General features: G+C 54.4%; 3 protein-coding genes across 4 annotated transcripts in view; 2 read left to right on the forward strand and 1 right to left on the reverse strand.

The window, feature by feature from the left end:
* LNPK (lunapark, ER junction formation factor) overlaps positions 1 to 18,562 on the forward strand; it is a 170,881-nt gene that overhangs the window by 59,999 nt on the left and 92,320 nt on the right. The window lies entirely within an intron of this gene.
* HOXD13 (homeobox D13) lies at positions 4,483 to 6,375 on the reverse strand. The gene is made up of 2 exons (XM_005237146.2): positions 5,661 to 6,375; positions 4,483 to 4,864 (listed from the first exon to the last, which is right to left on the reverse strand). The coding sequence occupies exons 1-2, from the start codon at positions 6,373 to 6,375 to the stop codon at positions 4,614 to 4,616; spliced, it is 966 nt and encodes a 321-aa protein (XP_005237203.2). The 3' UTR covers positions 4,483 to 4,613.
* On the forward strand, positions 13,017 to 16,605 carry EVX2 (even-skipped homeobox 2). Its single transcript, XM_055811337.1, has 3 exons — positions 13,017 to 14,021; positions 15,125 to 15,375; positions 15,946 to 16,605. Exons 1-3 carry the CDS (start codon positions 13,598 to 13,600, stop codon positions 16,603 to 16,605), a joined length of 1,335 nt encoding a protein of 444 aa, XP_055667312.1. The 5' UTR covers positions 13,017 to 13,597.

Consider the following 18,562-nt stretch of genomic DNA (forward strand, 5'->3'; position numbering starts at 1 on the left):
TAACCAAGAGCCCAGTTACTCCATTCTCTCTCCCATTTTCCCCTTAGCACCGGGGTAAGCGCGAATAAAATCATATCTGTGAGCATCCACACAGGAGGTTGCTAGTGTCCTGTCCCAGACCATGTCGGTCGGGAGACAGTGCACTGCCCACGGAGGCAAGCTGTGCGCTGCGCCCGGAGCCACCCGCAGCGGGCCGAGCGGCTGACGGGGACGCGCACCCCACCAGAGCGCAGCCGAACGCCGCGGGCACCCCGCTCCCAGGCCGCTCCGGTTCCGCGCCCCGCAGGGGACCTCGGAGGCCCATCCGTCACCCCGACCCGGCGCCTCTGTCCTCGGCATCTTTTCTAAGAGAATCTCCCCTGGGCTGAGCGAGCCCAGCTTCAAGCAAAGCTTTAATGCCCGGACTTCGCCACTTTCATTATCTCCGTTAAAAACTCGAACCTAGTTAACAGGTAGGGTTAATTTTCCCCATTATTGTCCTGTTAATCATAGTTTTAATCTTGATTTTATTTCTACTCCGAGATCAGAGACGCTGTCCCTCTTGACATTCCCCTAATCAAATTCATCTTTCTGTTTAACGGGAAATTGAGGCAAATTCTGCAGTAATTTCATTGCCCTGGAAGAAATCTTTAAGTGATTGCTCTCTCCTAGACCACACAGGACCACACAAGCACCGCTGGAGGATATTACTGACCACTGCCTTTAATTTTTATTGTTTGAGTTATGTCTACCAATTGAATCTCCCTCTTATTAGCTTACTTGGTTCTTGGTTTCTGCTTCTTTCCCCCCCCCCCCCCCCTCCTCGAGAGGATGGGTAATAGTTTATTTTCATAATCGTCTTTTACGAAAAAGCTGACTCTGATCTTCGGTTCTCGGAAGACAGAAGGAGCATTTTGTGTTCAAAGACTGTATTTTCACCCGTAATAAACACAAGGAATGGATGTGAGTTCCCAGTTACCGGAAAGAAAGGTGACACTTCAAACTAACTTTTATGGGGTTAGAGAAAACGGAGCTTTCAATTAATGCTCAACTCATCTGTAATTGCTAATTAATACCGCGCAAAAATATGAAAAGCAAAATCTGGAGTAGCTGGAGACACTCACAGCTGCGGAAAGCGATGTTTATGTTTAAATCTGTAAGGAAAAGAACTGACAGAAACATCTTGTTCCCAGGGCGGCTGGCCTCTGCCGCGGTGCGGGGAGCCGCGGACGGACCGGGGCTGTTTTTTCCAGCCACAGCCGGCTTCTGGTTTGGGGGGGCGGCGTTTTAATGCCGCGGGTGTCCCCCTGCCTCTGTCTGTGCAGGAAATATTACCGCTGAGGAACACAGCGAGCCGCCGGGCTGCTTTCACACGCTCCTTTCCGCTCTTTTTTGTTGTTGTTGTTGCTGCTGTTTTTTAAATAGGCAGCCGGATCGGCCTGAACATCAGAGTTGACCACAGGCTATAATTTCACTGGCATATTCTTCCAGTTTACAGATGAAGGTTGCTCTGCGTGTGACCGAGTAGTCTCCCTCGCTCATTTATCACTCAGAAACGCGGCTCCTGAAGTGAGGCGGCGGCTTCCCCTGCCTATGCCGAGGGTTGTCCAGGAGATGGCAGGATTGCCTCAGACATGGCTGGGAAACGCGCTGCCTGACAGGAGCCAAGCTCCATGGCAGCTGCGGACAGGCGAGCCGGCTGACCTGCAGTGCATCATTGTGCCACCGCACATCTGCAGTTCAGTTTGCCAAGGTACATATTATTATCTGTAATAATACGCGCTACATTTCAAGCGAACCATTATGCCCTTTTCTCTAAAGGGCGGACGGCTGTGCCCGGCTGCAGCGGGGGCTGCGCCGCGGCGGCCCCGGTCCGCGCCCGCGGAGCGCCGGGGTCCGGCCGGGTCCGTACACGCTGGGAAGAGCCCGGGCTGTGAGCACCGGGATTCTGAATAAGGCTCGTCAATGCCCCAGCTCCAGGCTTACAAAACCCTTTTAATCTGCACTGGTAGGTGGACGGGCTTTCTGCGCCTCGGCTCGCAGCCCTGGCCTTGCCGTGTTCCTGGCTGTCGCTGCTTGTTTCTTAATGTTTCTCTATGCTGTTACGAAATTAAAAGGCGACTCGTCTCCATCTGGTACCTATTTGCCAGCCACCGTTCGCGTTTCCTCTGCCCTGGGAAGGGAGTTTTGGCCGTAGCAAAGCTGCGTCTTCTGAGAGCCTGGAGCCCGGCAAAGCCAAAGGTTAAGCCTGGAAGGAGGAAGGGAACAGCCCGCGACGGTTCCGTGGCCGGGAAATACAGCAGCTCTGGCAGTGCCCGGCCTTCCGTCCGCGGGGAGACTGGCTGGGAGGAAAAACTTCTCCAGAATTAATAGGACCGCAGTATGTGTGCGGGGGTGTGGGGTGTGTGTGGTGCCAAGGGCGGGGGGCGGGGGGGAGGCAAGAAGAATTTAAAACATTCAGAGAAAACAAGACTGCATCAGCAGGGAGGGCTGATCCCGGTACTTAAATTGTGTGCCCCACAAGTCTCTGTTCCCAGAATCGAACAAAAATGCACTTCGCGATAAAATCGGAAATGCTCCGAAGTGGATTTTTTTCGTCCGTTCGGGGAAAATAAATGCCTCAAAAGTCGTGAACGTGCAAGCGGAAGAGAAAGAGGAAGGAAGAAGGCGGAGGAGGCGGAAGATCACCCCCCGCTGGAGCCAGCCCGTTGTGGAGCGAACGGAGGGCGCTGCCCGGGGCCGTCCGCGCCTCGCCGGGGCACCGGCAAGTGCCGGGCTGGGGAGGAGGAGACAACGGGGCGCTGGGCCGTCCTCGGCCGCCGGGCACCGGCTAAGCAGAGCCGGGCTAGGGGGAGAAGGGAAAGACAGACTCTCCCCTGCCTCCCACCCCGGGTATTTCTCGCTGGCAGCATTTCTTCCTCCCAAAAAGCCCTTCCCCAGCGGCCAGGCGCTCTCGTATACGCCTTTCCCTCCTCTAACGCGCCTCGCTTGTTATCGACCTCTCCTTTCCCAAGAACTGCGGTCTGTTAGCGGCCCTGGGCAGATCCCAGGCAACCCTGGAGCCCGCGAAACGCCCTGCTGCAAAAAGAAGGCAAATTTCTTCCTCTCTTTTTATACATATCGAAAAGAAGTCGTTTTATTAAAGATGGTTCAGGAACAGTTTGGCAACATCGTTAACAGCTTGGAAGTTGAGCCCGTACTTCCAACACAAAGTAAAAGCAGACTTTAAGACAAGAAAAGGAAAATATATGGTTTATGGAGAAATAGTCTTACCGTATGTCTTACCCACATACGCTGGTAATCAAAGTGTTTAGAGCAATAGTATATTATAATAAATAATACTAGTTCGGAACACACACATTTTAATAATTAGACGAGGCACATTAACAGAGAGGATATCGCTTCTCTCTCCTAGTAGTTGAGTAGCGTGTCTGATCACCCTGTGTATATCATAACATGCACACTAGGTTTAAAATAATAAAAAATTGACAAAATCCTAGCCTTCCGGCCTATATAAATTATGGCATCTTTTGAAATTCCTTATTTATTGCTTCTGTAATTAACACCCGTTTATTTTTGTAAATTAAAAGTTAGCGGTGAACTTTGCTTCTCCGACCAGGAGTTGCTTTTTATAAGCGCCATGGTGGGAGGAAGGACAAGAGTCTTTTGCTTGTCCGGACAAATAGGCTAGAGCGGGCATTTTACACAAGGTCTGCTCAGGTTATACACACCTCCGTAGCGGCAGCCTCTGCCCTGGCTGCGGGACGAGCCGGCCCATCAGTCCCGCCGAAACTGCTTCCCGGGGGCGCCCCGACCTGCGCCTCCGCGCAGCGCCCGGCCGGGCCCCAGGCGCCCTTTCCCAGGAACAAGCGGCTCCCTTTTCAGCCGGCCAATATGAAATCCCTCCACTGAAAACGAAACCGCGGGAAAAAAAAAATCAAAACAAAAAACCCCAACTCGAAACAAACCCAAACCTGCGGAAGCGGGGAGCGCGGTGGGACGTGCCAGGGACCGTGCTCTTTGCGTCCTGCAACAGCTCGGAGAGATTCTCTCTCTCTCGGAAAATCAATTAAAAATCCGGCTGCAGACGTTACCCCTCCTCGCAATTCGTAATTCTGTCTGGGTCTCGGTGGGTTTTGACAGCAGCCGAGGGCTGCCACGGGTCCGGACTCCGGCTTTCTTGCATTTTTCGATTGATTTTTTATTTTTTCCACTAGGCGTGTTTTGAAGTTTACGATACCAAATCAAAACTGACACTTTTGGCACTGGCTGTTGTTCAGAGAAAAAAAAAATTACAGAAAAACCCCTAAAGAGTTAAGCATTTAAGAAAGTTATAACTGTAACCCTTCAACATATTTAAAATCGTTTATACTGGCCTAGAGGGAAGAACAGAAAATATAATTAATATTAATATTATTATTATTTTCAAAAGGAAGAAACGGAACTATAATTCAAGATTTGTCAGCACTCCCTTCCACTGAGAGAAAACCGCTGACTTTCATGGAAAACAATTCCCGAAGTTTCGCCACCGCTGGAAGGAGAAAAAAAATTAAATATATTTTCAAGTCTTTCCAAAAGTCTTTAGCTGGTCGTAAATTGAGTTTATATATCCATCACTGTCCGCAACTAATAGATCAAGATACATTGTCTTTCAGTTTGGAGACTAGTTTCTTATCCTTCACCCTCCTGTTCTGAAACCAAATGGTAACTTGTCTCTCAGACAGGTTTGTGGCTGCGGATATCCTTCGCCTCTTGTCCTTGTTAATGAACTTGTTAATGGCATATTCATTCTCGAGTTCTTTAAGCTGCAGTTTTGTGTACGGCACTCTCTTCTTTCTCCCACGCCGGTAGACGCACATATCGGGCTGGTTTAGTGCAACGTCTCCTATTGTAAAAGACATTATGTGAAAAATTAGATTTTTATTACAGGCGTTTAAAGCTTAACCAATACTTGTTGGGCACTGGTTTTCACTGGCAAATAAATAATGCTGGGTTGTTTACAGTTTATTATTATTTACACTGCCACATTATTTGCGCGTTAGTCAAGCACCAAAACCTTGATGGACTGTCATCACTTTTCAGGCATGCATCGCTAGCGAGCGTGCAGGACGGCGGGGGCATTGGCCGGGGGGCCGAGAGCAGGTCGGTCCTGGCAGCGCACACACACAAATCGCTTTGGTGTGTGTTTCGCCGGGTTTGTTTGCATGTGGTTTGTGCCTCTGTGCCCTCACTACTCGTAGTCTCTTAAGTGCTCTGAGGCCGGGTCAATCGCCAGCCGGAGAGGCAGAGGAGCGCAAGCCTTCGAGCCATCATCGTCCTGCAAGCTGCAACCGCGAGTACGAGCCCGGCCACCGAGGGAAGCAGCAGGAGAAGGAGCCCGAGGCCGTCCTGGTGCCCGCGGGACAGGGGTCCGGGGCCCTGGCGCTGGGTGGCGGGGGGGGCTCTGGGGTCTGTCCCGCGGGGTGGAAAGCAGAGGGTGAGGTTTCCTCGTGGGGAGGGGGGGGGGGAAGGAAAAAGGAAAATCCACCGTCCCCCCTCTCCCTCCGCTCTGTGCGTGTCTGTGCAGCGTGTCCACCTCGGCAGGCCGCCCCTGCAGCCCGGGGGGCGGGGGAGGGGACGGGCAGGCGGAGGAGGCGCGGGGGGGGGGGGTTCAGCTCAGACCATTTCTCTCCCTCTCGTACCTGGAAAGGACGATTTCCAAAAGTGTGAGCTCTGTGTCTGATCTTTGGCACAGTAAACCTGACTATTCCAGCCATTAGCCAGAGTCCAAGACTGATAGCCCTCCATTGATATGTATGTTTCGTGTCTCGGTTCCCCAGAGCCAAACGTTGAGACCATGTCTATGTACCCAGGAACGTGCTGGTAGGGGGTTGTATAGCCCTGGTAGAAGGACACTTCCTTCGCCCTGGAGGAGACTTCATTGGCGGGCACACTCGTGCTGGTCAGACTGGAGACGTCCATGTACTTTTCCACGGGAAAGCCGCCAATGGAGGCATGGGGGGGAGACTTCAGGGCGTTTTGCTGTATCCCAACCCCGTGGGACATCCTGCAGCTATAGTATCCATTGCCAAAGTGATACCCATAGCCGAGCGCGGGGGCGGCGGCCGGCGCGGCGGAGCCCGGGCAGTCCTTGGCCGGGGGGTCGGGCCTCGCCGCCGCCCCCGAGCGCTCCCCTCCGCCGGCGTAGGCGAACCCCGAGGCGGCGGCGGCGGCAGCGGCGGCGGCGGCTGCTCGGCCCGTGTGCGCCGCCCCGAAAACGGGCGAGGAGAGAAAATTACGGCACTGCCCGGGGGCTCCACCGCCGCCACCGCCGCCACCGCCGCCGCCGCCGCCGCTGCTGTCGCCGCGCAGTCCGTCCATCTCCCAGCTCGCTGCTTTGCTCATGGCCTTGCACATCGCGGGCGGCGGCGGCGGCGGCTGGGTCCCCGGCCGGGCATGATGCAAATGGTTATTTGCCTCCAACAGGTTGGATCCTGGCGGTACGTTTATAAAAACGAAGTCCAGGTTGGGAGGGGGGACGGGGGTGGGGGCGGCCGGCTCCAGATTAGTTTGCCGCAGCCCGGGGGGCTGCTCATAGGCTGCCGCCGAAACATGTGACCCTCCAGCTGCCCGCACTGCCCCTTTCGCCTCGCAGCCCCCCGGTCCGCACCGACGGCGCCCCCCCCCCCTTCCCACCCCCCGCCCCGCCGCCCCGCTCCCACCCCGCCGCGCTCCCGGCGCTGGGGAGGGGTTGAGCAGGCGGGCGGGCTGCAGTGATGCCCCTCCGGGCCAGCCTCGCCCCCGTCGCTTTCATGCCCCCCTTCCTCCTGCCCGCGGCTTCAAAAGGGCCAGCGGACCCTTGGTCCTCCTCTGGCCCTTTTGAAGCCGCTGGCAGGGGTCTGACCGGATCCCCAGCGAGACCTTCCCCAGCTCATTGTTGTGTCTGTGGCGGGGGGAAAAACCCGACGCGGTCTTTGTGTCCCATCCTCCCCACCTCCTTCCTTCCCGGAGATGTATGGAGTAAAAGGGCTTTGTTATAGGGGAGAAGGGGTCCCCTGGCTCCACTGAGCTCTCGGTCCATGGGAGAACCCCCCTTTAGCCCCCCGATATTGCTACCAGCCAGGAAAAGGCACCGGGTCTGTGCGCAGCGCAAGATGCGAAACCTGGCACTGATTAGATGTGGCTTTTTTCCCCTTGCAGTGTCAGTTCATGTCGTGGTAAGGCAGCCTAGTTAAAACGCAGCGTTTGCTTATGCTGACGGCTGTTCTGGTGGTGACTTCCCAAGACTGTGGCAAACCCTTCTGTCGTCTCTCTCGACTCTCCCGCTGAGCCGGGATGGAAATTGCAGGAGAGCGAAGAACTGGAAATGGAGAAAGCTCCGAAGACGAGTCCCAGCCCCAACTCCAGCCCCAGCCCCAGCCCCTCTGGGCCGGCTCCTGTTGTTCCGCGGTTGTGTGTTGAAGACACTTAACCCGCTTAGGTGTGGAGGGCAACAAGTTGCTGGGAAGGGCGGCAGCTCCGCGGGGAAGGACAGGGAAACTCCGCGCCCTCTGAAAAGCGTATAGCTGGGGCCGTGTTTACTGTCCCGACGGAGGCTCAGGCGCAAGGGAGGCGAAAGGCAGCCGCCGTGGAGGTGAAACTCATTGCTGACACGATTTCGGGGCTGGGGGTGCCCTTGCTAAGCAGCTCGGGCCCGCGGTGGTGGGTCCCCCCGGGCCGCTGGGCTGCCGCGGGGGCGCGGAGGGGCCGAGCGGTAGCGCGGCAGGTCGCGCAGCGGCCTCCGTCCCGCAGCCCTGCTTTGTAGAGGGTCTAATAATCGTCGGCAGTTTCTGGAAGTGGGGTGAGGAATGACAAACGGGTGCCAGTAATCACAGCAACAACCGGATGGCAAACACGAGTTCACGTTCATTAGCTCTAACCACTTAATGGCTATTAATCTTTCATAATCACCTTACAAGTGAGCCAGACGTGATTACGTGTTTCACTCGGTCATAAGCTGAATCAGTATTTACTCTCAGGACATGGAACCCTACATAATTAGGAGGACGCTTTGTCGAGGCACAACTTTCTCATCCTTTTATGTCCCTGCACGCAGCTTTCTAGTGAAAATATTGCTAACGCACTGAAGTCCCGAGAAACGAGACTTTATTTCTCCGGACATATTTCCATTCGTTTTCCCATCTCTCGTTGTGTTTCCTCTTGCAAAAACGCGGTCAGATTTTCTCTTTCGTCACGACACTGAAAATAAGGCTGCCGAAAGAAACGAGCACCTAAAGCTCACGGGTTTGGAGCTTTTTGAACTCCGTTACATCGAAGCAAACCACGGTGCAGCCGCAGCGACGCCCGCAGAGGACCTCAGCCCTGCCAAGCCCTCTGCTCCAGTGAGAGCCCCTCGATGTCCCAGAAAACTCTGTCTTTGGGCGGGTTTATGACCGACAGCTTCAATTCTATAATGAGCCGTTTTGTGGAGGGTGTAGAAAACAGCACTGCCTTGCACGGCAGGATATTATGCACACGAATAAAAATAATGAGCTCATAAGCCAAGGTCGGATCTCCGGGAGCATCCGCCCAGTTCACAAGTGACAGGACGCGTCCCGCACCCCGGCCGGGGCCGTGCGGGGCGCCGTGCTGCGGCCCCGGCCCGGCGCAGCCCGAGCCCGGGGCGGGCAGTCCCAACGAGACGTCGCTCCGCGGCAGCAGGGCGACGTGCCGGGCCTTTGCCCGCGGGGCAGTCCTTGCCTCCCCCCGGCAGCGGCTCCGCCGGTGCCCAGCGCCCCGCGGAGCCGCATTGCATTTTCCATTGACACATTGCACGGGAATCTGCGTAACAGAAGTGCCGGATGGCATCGCCGCAGAAAGTGGCTGTGTTACCCCAAAAAGAGTAATTTTTTTCCTCTGAAATTATCTCATTTCCTCAGATACATTTGCCATGATTTAACGGTTAGGACTCCACTCAAGTTTACAGCACAGGCTTTTAGTATTTGCTATCTGTCCTCTGGCTGGTCTCTCCCAGGAAAAACAACCCACTTTTTTCATCACCTCCCTCGCCAGAATTTGCCGATGGTAACTGTGGCTTTGGGAAGTTGCTTCTCTTGTTAGTGTTTGCTGTAGGGGGGGAAAAAAAGGTCGTCCAGAACAAAACGGAGAACGCAAACGAAGAGAAAAACAATCGATTTATACTTCCCCCAAGCCTTCCCCCGCGCCCACTGCGATCCTTTGTTACCTTTTAACTTGCGTGGATTTTTAATGGCTAAACAGAACAGAAGAGCTTTCATTTCCCCCTCTCCCTATTAAAAAAAAAAAAAAAAAAAAAAAAAAGCCAGTTACAATAATGATAAGATTTAACAGCAACGCGGGGAAAATTGCTAAACAATTTTTTGCCTCCAGATCTGTGCCACAGCTTCTTATCTCTTTACTTCAATCTTAAAAAAAAATCCATTTTGAGTCGGAGAAAGTTTTCTCGGGACTCCCCGCGCGGCCTTGGTGCGGGGCTTAGGGGCGGCTGAGCGCTGCGGGCGTTGAACTTGAGCTCTGGGGTCACGGGCTGGTGCTGGCCGGTCCCTGACTCCCAGCTCCGAGCTAAAGCAGCGCGGCGACCCTGACCTGGGACGAGCCCGCCGACCTGCCGCATCTGCCACCGAAAATGAAGCATTGGCCGAGCAGCTTTGCGGCTGGAGTCACGCTTCATCGTTTAAATTAAAACATGTTTGTGTGAAAAGGCAGCCCCAGAAGACATCATGTAATCATTAACCTCCCAAAGCGAGCGCCCGCGGGATCTCAGCCTGGGCAGCGCAGAGGGGGACGGTGCTCCAGGGCGGCGTGACTCGGGGACACGCTGGGTTCGTGTCCTTCCCCGCTCGCGGGTGATATTTCACGGAGAATTGGGACTGAACATGCAGGTAGACGCCCCGAGACTGGCCCGGTACTCCATGTGTATATATATATATATATATATATATATATATATGAGTATACGACGGCCTGAGGCGGAGGGGAGAGCCGGGACTGAGCGGGAGCGCGGTGCGCGCCGAGACACGGAGGCAGGCGCTGCGCGGGCGCGGAGCTGCGCTGCCAGGCGGCTTCCGGCGGGCCGGGCGGGCAGCGCCGGCGGCCCCGCCGCGCAGTGCCGCCGTAGTGCCGCCAGGTGGCGTCGCCGTGCCTGCCGCGGGCGCTGCGCGGCCCCCCCGCACCGCTGGGTCCCTGGGGCGGCCCCGCTCCCCGGCGCCCCCGGCCGCGACTGCCCGCGCCCCGCACGCCCCGCGCCCAGCGCGCCGCCGCCTGCTCCCGCCCGGCGAGCCGCGTCCCGCAGACCTTGCGCTGTCGCTTACAGCCCCCCGGCGCTGCGCGCTGCCCCGGGCCCCTGTTGGCAGCCCTCCCCGCCGGGGAGGAGGAAGCAGATACTCCTGTCCGTCTTCCCAAGCACGCTCCGAGTGGCGAAAAGCTGGCCGAGGTGTTGTTTGCCTGATTTAATACGAACTTCATTTCAATTAAGTTGTGTGACCTCTTTTTTCCTGGGTAAGATTTAATAAAGAAGCACTGAAATATTCTTTGATGCCTCGAGTAATAACTTGCAAGGTAAAAATGAAAATAAGTTTGGCCATAGGCCTAAACAGCTACTGACACAAGAAAAACTGAATAAACAGTGTCTAACAAAACCCTGCATATTTCGTCGGTCTCCATAACCTCCTCCCTCTTTGCACGCTAATGTCACTCTAATGCCAGAGGATCTTTAGGCTGAGCTGTTGGTTTTGAACAACTGTAAATATATGCCAAAAGATTTTTAGGCTGTGCTATTGTTTTTGGAGATATATATATGTATATAAACATCAGTGTAGTAAATGCATCTGGTTTGCTGGGAATATAAATGTCAGATGACTAGTTTATTAGTGAGTTGACGGTTTGGGGTGAACTGATTAACTGCATGGCAGGGAAGGGTTTTGTCACCTCACATCTACTTAGTGGAAGTTTATTAACATCTTTTATAAATGTTAATTTCTTTGCATATGAATGTAGCTATATTTGGAGAGGCGTTGTACATAACCTAAGGTATCAGTATTATTTAAAAGGTGCAAAATATAATGTAACACTAATAAAGATTATTCATAGCCGTGCCTGCCTGTCACTTCTTTTTCTCACGTCGGGGCTTTTCATGTAGTCCTTTCCACCAGCTCCGTATAACGCCGAATAAAAAAAAAAATCCCCTCCTTCCCAGCCGTGCAGTAACATTTCTGGAGTCTAAAGTTGTGCCGGCTTTGGCGGTATGCACACACGAGTGCCTCGGAGATGTGGTATCTGGGCTGCGGTTTCCGAAAGAGCAGGGGGAGAGATGCTCGCCCCGTTACAGCCTTTATGAAAACAGACGAGGGCGCCAAACGACAGCAATAAACCCGGCCGCTGCCTTCCGCTCCGCTCCGCCCCGCCCCGCCGGCCGCGCAGCCAGGGCCGCCGGCTGCCGCGGAGCTGGGTGCGGCTGGGGCAGCGGCGGCTCCGGGCACCGGCACCGGCTCCGGCACTGGCAGGGCTGCGCGCCCCCTCGCCCGCCGGGCCGCGCTCGGGACAGCACGAGCTGGGGTGCGGCGGCGGGGACACCCTCCTGCCCGCCTGCAGGGCAGCGCAGAGCCCCCGCTCCCGTCCCGGCCGGGGGCCCCGGGGGTGTCGTCTGCGGCTCGGCCCGCGGCTTGCGTCCTGCCCGCTCCGCCGCCGCCCCCGCGGGCAAGGAAAAGTTGATATTTACTTTTGTCTGGTTTTGGGGCTGTAAAACGCAGGACACCACACTGCAGTCTAAATTCGCATTTCAAAGGGCTGACATAAAACGCTCATTAATGAAAAGCTGGGTTTTGCAAACAACGCCCAGAATGTTTCCTAAATATTTGGAGGAATGTTTAGGGAAACTTTTAACAGGTTATTAAAAAAAAATATCTGTCAAGTATCCCATTTTCGAGCTATGAATCATGAGCAAGAGCACAAGAACTTAGGAGATGTGTGTGACTAACAGCAGGAACAGCTCTCCTCGCAAAAAATCAAACCCGCGTTTAATCACAGGAAACGTTGGGGTGTTTCTCCGGGCGATGAAACTCAGATTCCCAGGGTTTAAATACTAGATGATGTGGGGGGGAAAAAATTACGGCGAGAATAAAGGCTGGGCAGCTATCGAAGCGCACTCTGGAGATGCTAACGACAAAGGATTTATCTTCGTTTAAATGGTTGCCATCAGCGTCATTATTACTAGCAAAGTTATCACTGAAGGGAGACTTTCCGACTGTCACGTCTGCCGAGCGCGGCAGCCCGTGTCCCCTGCAGCGCGGCGACGCTGCGCTCCGCGGCACCCGGCAAAGAGCGGAGGGATGAGCTAACTGAGCCACAGGTAACTTTGGAGAGAGGGTGCTGGAGGTGATGCCTCTGCTCGCTCGAAGCCTGTAGGCAATAACCCCCCATCACTTGTTTCTATCAGTATTTTTTAATTTTTAAATGTGTAGACTTTATTGGCGGTGGGGAGGGAGGAAGCAGAGGGCTGGAGAGAAAACTGCTGGGAGGATGAGATGGCACGGCGCGGAGTGCCTTAAGTCACGGCCGCGTTTTATGTCCTTCGGTTATTTCCCCCGCTATCATACCCTACAACAGCCGGTGCTGTCCCGGAGGGAAGAAAAATCGCAGGCTAGCTTCGTCGATAAGCAAGATTATAGAAAGTAAGAAGGAGATCAAATGTAAGGACACAACGAAAAAAAATGGGAACTATAATACACTAGATCATAATAAATATTCTAATTTCCAGGGAACTGCTGTAGGTGCACTCGAATCAGTGCGTGCCGGCAGCAGCGGTCTTTTAAAGTCTGGGCGTAAGGTTTGCGCGTGTGAGGGGGTGTGTGGGGGTGTCAGTGTAAATTCCTAAATAAAAGTTCTAATGTGGTCTGGAAATGGGAGGGAAAAGTAAAGAGATATCAGCGGCAGGAGGTTCTCGGTCCTCTGGTCCTCTTCCAGCATTTCCTCGCGTTATGATGTAAAATCCGCCTCAGAAATAATAATAAAGAAACGCATTATCTGATATTTAGCATGTAGTTCTGTCCGAGGACAAATGAGAAAGAAGCTGCATCATTAGGACCTAAAAGGCAACAAAACAAAAATCAGAGCATAATGATGCACCTAAATGAAGGGGGAAATGTTGCACAGCTCATTTTATTAATCAGACTGTCAATTCCACCCCAGAGGCCAAACCCCAGAGCAATTCAAGCAAGATCTGATCAAGCTAAGGACAAGAGCTTTACTCCTCACTTCTTGTCTTTCTTTCTTTCCACCTGGATATATTTGTCTGCTCTGAAGCCGCCTTCATTATCCACTGACAGGAGCTTGTATTTATTTGCTTATAAACCTGTTACAATAAATGATTATTCGAACAGCGTCATTCGTACCTTAATGACGAGCACCACTTTTTGATGAATGACATTTCGGGCTAGAAAGGATGTATGGGTCATTTTGACCAGTCATTCCCTCGCTTTGGCATCCTACAATTTTTACGCCTCCCTCAAAAAGAGATAATAATATTTAGAGACACTTGCCGGGCTGAATGTGAATTAGCCCCTGCTGCAGCTCATCATTAGGACAGGACCAGCCCTGCAACTTTGACATTTTTTATAAAGCTGAGATGATGGAAAGAATAAGAAAAGAGATGATCCTGATGGAGAGAGGGCTGCACAGCCCTACAGCTGGCAAAAGGCTCTCGAATTTGTCAGACTCAGCTGGAAATGCGGTGCTGGAGGCCCTTGAAAATTCTCCGCACAGTGGTCGCCTCAGCCCGAGACTGACTGCCGCCTCCCTGCACAGCGCTATAGGGGACATCTCCGCCAAAGGCAAATTTGAAATAGACACTTTATTCAATCTTCAGCATCCGAGCAGTGAAAGCACCGTCTCCTCCGAAATCCCGCCGTCGGAAAGCAGGAAGAAAATCAGCCTTTATTCCGAAGTTGCTCAAGAGGCAGATATGAACAGTGATGTGGAGGTGGGCTGCTCCGCGCTCCGCTCCCCAGCCAGCCTGACTTCCTCCCAGCTGAAGGAAAACAGTAACAAAGGTAACTCTTCCTTTATCATCTCCATCTAAGCCCCGCACTTTGCCAACAGGCTTTAAAAACCAAGGCAAAGCCACCGCCACCGCCAAAGTTGCTCGCCTCTGCACCGGCGCTCTCTCTTCTGCGAAGACAGAGCTCCAGGCTGTAAAATATTATTGCAATTACTGTGCTATCCCGATAGCCGAGACACACTGCCCGGCCAGCTCCTGTGCGGGTGCGTGCGTGTGTGTGTGCGTGTGCATGTCCAAATCCATTGGTATGTAGATATATATCCAGAATATATGTGGGCACAAATATCCACCCACCCATATTTAGGGAAAGCTTTCTCCTTATTTTTCCTCGCGCTCTTGGAGCTCCCGGCATCTCTCGAGCTGTCTGTGTGTGTATATAAATGCATAGATTAAATTAGAGAGAGAGGAATGCGAGAAAACTGCCCGTGTTTGTGTGTGTGCCCTGCTCTGTGTATATGCAACGTGCCGCCTGTGTCCACCTCAGGGTAATTGGGCATTGTTCACTTTCCCTCTGCTTGTAACCGGGGGTTAGAAACAGCCCCGTCTCCTTCCCCATGCTCTGCGGGGCATGGTGACGGACGGTGGTTGCTATTATTGCTGTAATTGGGGAGGGGGAGCCAGGTGAGCGGTGGATTTCCTAGGGGCCACAGTGCATGCCTTTTTTGTCAAATGTGCCAGAGAAAGGAAGGGATCCTCGACGTAACGCTAGAGGAAAAAAACCGGCTTTCATGGCTGCTCTTATTTCGTACGTCTCAAACGAAAATAAGAACCGCCGTCGACGGGGGAAAGGCTAGCGCCGAGCCCGGACTCCTCGCAGGCTGGTGGAGCTGCGCCGAGCCCCCGGCCCGTGCCCTCGCCCGCTCTGCCCGGGGCTCGGCTGCTCCGCAGTCACCACACCCGCCCCATCTCCTGAGCATAACGCGACTATGAAATTACTAAAAAAAATAAAATCCACCTTTATCGATTCCGTTAGCAGTAGCGATTTGTAAGGGTGACAGCCGGCCTTGAGGACGGGCGCGCAGGGCCGGGGCCGGGCGGTCGGTCTGGGGGGGCCGCCCCGCCGCCCGCTCTCATCGCCGTGCGCTCGCCCCGCAGGCTACGCGGAGAGCAGCCCGGCGCCCAGCACCCCCGCCGCCGCCGCCGCCCCCGCCATCGGCAGCCTGCACAGCGGCGGCGCGTTGGGCGGCTCGGCGGCGGGGGCCGACCAGGTGCGCCGCTACCGCACCGCCTTCACCCGCGAGCAGATCGCCCGCCTGGAGAAGGAGTTTTACCGGGAGAACTACGTGTCGCGGCCGCGGCGCTGCGAGCTGGCCGCCGCCCTCAACCTCCCCGAGACCACCATCAAGGTACGCCGCGCCCCGCCGTGCTGCCCCGCTCCCCCGGCCGGCTGCCGGCCCCGCTCCGCGGCCGCAGGACGCGCCGGGCCCTCAGCTGTCATCATCCCTTGTGCTCGTTTGCTGCTCCGCACCGTGAACTTTCCTTTTGCTTTTAAGAAGTTGCCGTTATTATTATTTTTTTTCCTCGTCGGTTTTTATCGCGTTAGCGTATTTCCTAAAGAGAAACGGGGAGAGAAAACAAACGCAGCTGTTAAGCGCGGGGGGACGAGCGCGTCAATACCGCAAAGGCAAAGCCGGGGGGAGGGGACTACTCGAAGGGGGCACGTTTATTCGGATGGAAGGGGTGCCCCCAGGCCGAGGGGGACCGTGCCCACCGCTCCGCTCGGGCAGGGTCACAGGCGATTGCTCCGGGCTGGAGAGGGGTCGCCTACGGGCGGCGCGGCCCTGATGTATCCGCGGGCCGGGCCGCGCCGGCGATGGGGGCCGGCTGGCGGGTGCCCGCCGCTATGCGCGGCGGGAGCGGGTGCGGCGGGGCGCGGAGCGGACCTGAGGCCGCGCTGTGCTTGTCTCCCTGAGCAGGTGTGGTTCCAGAACCGGCGGATGAAGGACAAGCGGCAGCGCCTGGCCATGTCCTGGCCCCACCCGGCCGACCCCAGCTTCTACACCTACATGATGACCCACGCGGCGGCCACGGGCAGCCTGCCCTACCCCTTCCACTCCCACGTCCCGCTCCACTACTACCCGCACGTCGGGGTCACCGCCGCCGCTGCCGCCGCCGCCGCCTCGGGGGCCGCCGCCGCGCCCTTCGCCACCTCCATCCGCCCGCTGGACACCTTCCGCGCCCTCTCGCACCCCTACTCCCGCCCGGAGCTGCTCTGCAGCTTCCGACACCCGGGCCTCTACCAGGCGCCGGCCGCCGCCGCCGCCGGCCTCAACAGCAGCGCGGCCGCCTCGGCGGCGGCGGCGGCGGCAGCAGCGGCGGCGGCGGCGGCGGGCTCGGGGCCGCCCGGGGGTTCGGCGCCCTGCTCCTGCCTCAGCTGCCACAGCAGCCAGACGGCGGCGGCGGCGGCAGCGGCGGCCTCGGCGCTGGGCTCGCGGGGCGCCGCGGCCGCCGACTTCCCCTGCACGGCGGCGGGGCAGCGCTCCGAGAGCGGCTTCCTGCCCTACTCGGCCGCCGTGCTCAGCAAGGCCGCCGTCGCCTCGCCGGACCAGCGGGAGGAGGCGCCGCTCACCAGATAACTACCCCGGCCCAGGCCCGGGGGCGGGGGGCGTTTTGTAGAGGGGGTCGGGGAGGACCGGGGCGGGGGGCGCCCCCGGGCTCGGCCAAAAAGTTCCGTCTATTTTTTTATCGCTGACCGCCCCGCCGTGGAGGGGCGCGGCGCCCGGTGGGGAGGGCGCTCCGCGGCTCCTGCGCCCCCGCGGAGGCGGCCCGCGGCGGGCGCTGCCGTGCCCTGCCCGGCGCCGGGCTCGGCGGGGCTAAGGGCAGCCGGGCCGGAGGGAGCAGGGAGGGAGAGCCGGCGGAAGGGAATGTGTTTCTGGCTTCTTTTTCCTTTTTTTTCTTTTCTTCTTCTTCTTCTTCTTTTTTTTTTTTTATATTATTATTATTTCGGTTTGAGTTCGACTAAATGGGAAATGTCTCGCGTATTTCTGTATGACGAGCGGCAGCTGATGAGGCCGCCGCGGCCGGGCCAGTAACGGGAAGGGAAGTGTGAGATTGACAGGATGGGGAGAGGCGTTTTTTAAGCTCAAGCTTTCTAACTACCATAATCCACGCTATCTGGGAAATACTTGAATCTCTCTAGGTGTAGGCTGTTGTCCTGAAGCATGTACCTTCCAGACACTTTTCTAAATCTAATTTTTTTTCTCAGCGTCTTTCTCTCCTCTCGGTAAAAACGGCTCTTGGATTTATTTCTCACGCATCTCTATCGCGCCTTTGCCTCTGAAAAGCCACCACTGGGTAACTGAGACCTGCTATACCAAACCACTGCTACTGGAGGGACTTCCTTGAACTTGAAGAAAGGCACATCAAAAACCACCAGTGTTACTGCCATGTCAATTTTGATGCTAATAATGTGCAGATTATGACGAAAATTGCCAATCATGTTCTCTGATGGACCTCCTTTGAATGTGGAATTGGAAAAAAGTTCCCCGCACAGAGACCTGCTGTCAAGTACTAACAACCCGCTAAGGGAAGTCATTAGAAGAGACAGATAAGAGACTTGGTACATAAAACATTGTTCTTGGTGCATAGAATGTATGTTATTTAATGTTATCTCTGATACCTGAAGTGATTTCGCACAAGAAAGCCACTTTCTTATCATCTCAATTGCCAATTTTCATTTTGGTAACTTGGACGCCCCGGGTAGACTTTTCTCTGTTAAGTTGATATTCCACCAATGTGAAGAGCCTCATTAAATCAAACCCAGATATTTCCATAATGCTCCCTACAGAGCCACTTCACTCTTCACATAATGAGATTTTTCTGAAGAGTTGAAGCCCTCATCTAACTTGCTATTTCTTGTTTAGGCCCTGTGTGAATGTGAATACACACACAAACACACACGTACACTCTCAAAGAAAAAAAAAAAAAGGAAACCTCTATTAAATATTTCGAATAAGTGTCCTGAAATACTTCTATTTTTAAGACACTGGATTTTTTTCCTATTCTAATAATGAACTTCCAGGAAATTATTTTAAAGGCTATACTGTTTTGTTCAGTGAACATGAATCGTAGGGGGTTTTGTCCAACGGGACAGATTTCTTAGGCGGGGGTAGGGAAGAGCAAAGGAGAAATATCCCCAGGCTTCTGGAGCGGATTCCTAACGCGACGTGTAGATTTTCTGGGTAGAGAACTTTTAAGAACGGTAGAAGACACCTAACCCACAAATTTATCATTTTGTAAAGAACGAATAGGAAGACTACTTACGTAAAAATATCGATTATACCAGCTGTTGTTCACTGAGTTTACATTGAAATTTTTTATTAATATATAATTTAAGGCTAAAGAAAATAGACCAAAACGTAGCACTCTTTTACCAGCTTAACCTTTTCGATCGTTGTAATCATTTGTTATGATCACACAAGTATGGGATGTATATACGACGATTTTGGCAATAATGTTTACATTTTTCCAAAATATAGATATATGTCTATTAAATGATCGATGAGGACGCTGGTTGGTAAAATTAACATAAAG

The sequence above is a fragment of the Falco peregrinus genome, chromosome 8 (assembly GCF_023634155.1).
Source record: "Falco peregrinus isolate bFalPer1 chromosome 8, bFalPer1.pri, whole genome shotgun sequence".
In the NCBI taxonomy this organism is placed as follows: Eukaryota; Metazoa; Chordata; class Aves; order Falconiformes; family Falconidae; genus Falco; species Falco peregrinus.